The sequence below is a fragment of the Homarus americanus genome, unplaced genomic scaffold (assembly GCF_018991925.1).
Source record: "Homarus americanus isolate GMGI-L3 unplaced genomic scaffold, GMGI_Hamer_2.0 scaffold7626, whole genome shotgun sequence".
In the NCBI taxonomy this organism is placed as follows: domain Eukaryota; kingdom Metazoa; phylum Arthropoda; class Malacostraca; order Decapoda; family Nephropidae; genus Homarus; species Homarus americanus.
In genome coordinates this window covers 13,378,128-13,381,001 of record NW_024718273.1, presented here as the reverse complement: position 1 = coordinate 13,381,001, position 2,874 = coordinate 13,378,128, and the positions used below count along the sequence as shown (strand labels likewise).

At 33.7% G+C, this 2,874-nt stretch overlaps 1 protein-coding gene across 1 annotated transcript; it reads left to right on the top strand.

Annotated features, from left to right (window-relative positions):
* Nucleotides 1–629: 629 nt before the first annotated feature.
* On the top strand, nucleotides 630–1,710 carry LOC121859419 (the record flags this gene model as incomplete). Its single annotated transcript, XM_042356212.1, is given in 1 exon segment — nucleotides 630–1,710. A coding segment is annotated over 1 exon segment (384 nt), but the record flags the coding sequence as incomplete, so codon positions are not given.
* Between the last annotated feature and the right edge of the window lie 1,164 nt (nucleotides 1,711–2,874).

Genomic DNA, 2,874 nt, shown 5'->3' with positions numbered 1-2,874 from the left:
GGGAATGCAAGTTAAGTTTCTTTAACCTATCCTGATATGGAAGGTTTCTAAGTCCCGGAATCATTTTTGTCATTCTTCGCTGCACCGACTCTAGTGAATTTATACCCATTCTATAATAGGGGCACCAGAACTGAACCGCATAATCGAGGTGCGGCCTGACTAGCGCAAGATATAGTTGCAATAAGACCCTGCACTCTGTGTTACTTACGTTTCTAGATATAAAACCCAATACTCTGTTTGCCTTATTTCGAACATTAACGCACTGTTTTCTAGGCCGTAGGTCCGGGCTTGCAAGTACCCCTAGGTCTCTTTCACAAGTCGACTTCTCTAGGTTGATGTTGTTAAGGCTGTATACATTATACGTATTTGTTCTTCCAATATTAAGTACGCTGCACTTGCTGGTGTTGAATTTCATTTGCCATTTTTCAGATCACCCCTGCAGTTTATTTAGATCCTCCTGTAATGCATTAGCATCCTGCCCCGAATTTATTTGCCGCCCTATTTTGGTGTCATCCGCAAACTTGCTTATGTCACTGCTGATCCCAGTATCTAGATCGTTTATGTAGATTATGAACAAGAGTGGGCCCAGTACTGATCCCTGGGGAACCCCACTGGTTACACGGCCCCACTCAGATTTAACACCATCTAAGCTGACCCTCTGCGTTCTATCGGTGAGCCATGATTTTATCCAATTTAACACTTTCCCATCCCCTGGAGGTCAGGGCTGTCGGAATTTCCGACTCTTGTTTATCGAACACGGTGATTGTGTACTTCGGTACTTCGTCTGCTAATCGGTAAATTGATGACGTAGTCGGTAAGCCGTGACGTCACTGCTGCGACAGTCGATAAATTTCCGACTTTAGGAAATATACTTTTTCATGGCTAAAATACCATATAGAATATACATAAATAAATTTTAGATGTATTTAATTACCTTACCTACATTTTACGAGCGATATTTTAGCAGAATTATATTCTGCTGAGTCACACACGAAGCGATATCGAGAGTCGAGACAAGGAAGCCAACGGTCTGTTCCAATGTGATCTCATTTAACACTCTGAATGGTGTATAATGCAGTGTTTATTATTCAGAAATTTATAAAATTAATGACAGGAACAATGAAATTCACCGAGTATGAGGACTACTCTAATATAATTACTGTATCTGGGATCTTCGTTATCCCTCACCACACATTATATTATAGAAAATAGTAATTACGTCATGGACTCACAACCAATCACAACGCGAGCAGTTGAACCAATCAGCGTGTTCGGTAAACAATATTCGGAAATTGCGACAGCCCAGCTGGAGGTCAACCAGTGAAGATGTCGGGTTCCATAGAAGAGCAGGAGGACAAAAGGTTCCTTTTGGAATGCATAGAGCTATATCGTTCACTCCCAGCGCTGTGGAAGAAAAAAAGAGATGACTTCAGTGACATCAATAAGAAGAAGGAAGCTTATGACATATTACTTCGAAAGTATCAAGAGAAATACCCACTAGCCACCAACGATGACGTGAAGAAGAAATTCAATACATTATGCAGAAAGTTTAGGAAGGAAATGAAGAAAGTGTCTAAGTCTAAGGAATCTGGTTCTGGTATTGAAGAAGTTTATGAACCAAAGCTTTGGTATTTTGATGAAATGCTCTTCCTCCAAGATCAAGAAACACAGTCGACATTTCCGAACACCATTGAGAACTTCGTAGAGGAGGTAAGTGTCAACAGTCCGTCATCGGTGATTACTTTATTTGCTGCTAATTTCATACACAGACATGTTTATGTTCTATATGTGCATATGATACATTTAAGAACACTTTTCACTTTGCCATGGAAGAGCTCCTTCGTTCAATTTAAGCATTCACGGTAGCTGTCCCTGATTGCTTTAGATCTGTTCGAACACCACTTAATCGGCATTTGGAAATTAGATGTGAATATTTTACCGGTTGTCGGACAAATAGTGGGTCGACCTGGTGTAGCTTATCTGCCCGGTTGTCATCAGAGGTAGTAAGATGTGGATGATCCAGGTATACCGCTCAAATAACCACTAATGAAATTAGTGTAGTGATGAAAGCCTCTCCCTAGTACAATATTATATTAGGGATATAAAATAATGTTCTATTATGTAGTGTTCTGCTATAATGTGTTAACGGTGTTGATAACGTTATTGTATCCTTAATACAGTGTCTGGATATTATATATATATATATATATATATATATATATATATATATATATATATATATATATATATATATATATATATATATAATATATATATATATATATATATATATATATATATATATATATATAATATATATATATATATATATATATATACATATATTCTATATATATATATATATATATATATATATATATATATATATATATATATGTTCAATATATATATATATATACATATTCAATATATATATATATACATATATATTCAATATATATATATATATATATATTCAATATATAATATATATATATATATATATATACAATATATATATTCAATATATATATATATATATATATATATATATATATATATATATATATATATTCAATATATATATATATATATATATATTATATATATATGTATATATTCATATACAGGGTGTCCCATAAATTTTCATACATAGGAAAAATAAATTTTATATGAAAATCCATTTTTATTTATATAATATGCTCTTCATGACTACCATTCTGTTGAAAACACTCTTCAATGCGTGTCCTCCACTGCTGAAGAACACGTTCAAGCACAGCTGGAGTTATGCTTGTAATGGCGTTGGTGATACGTTGTATAGAAACTTATGGAACACCCTGTATATATATATATATATATATATATATATATATA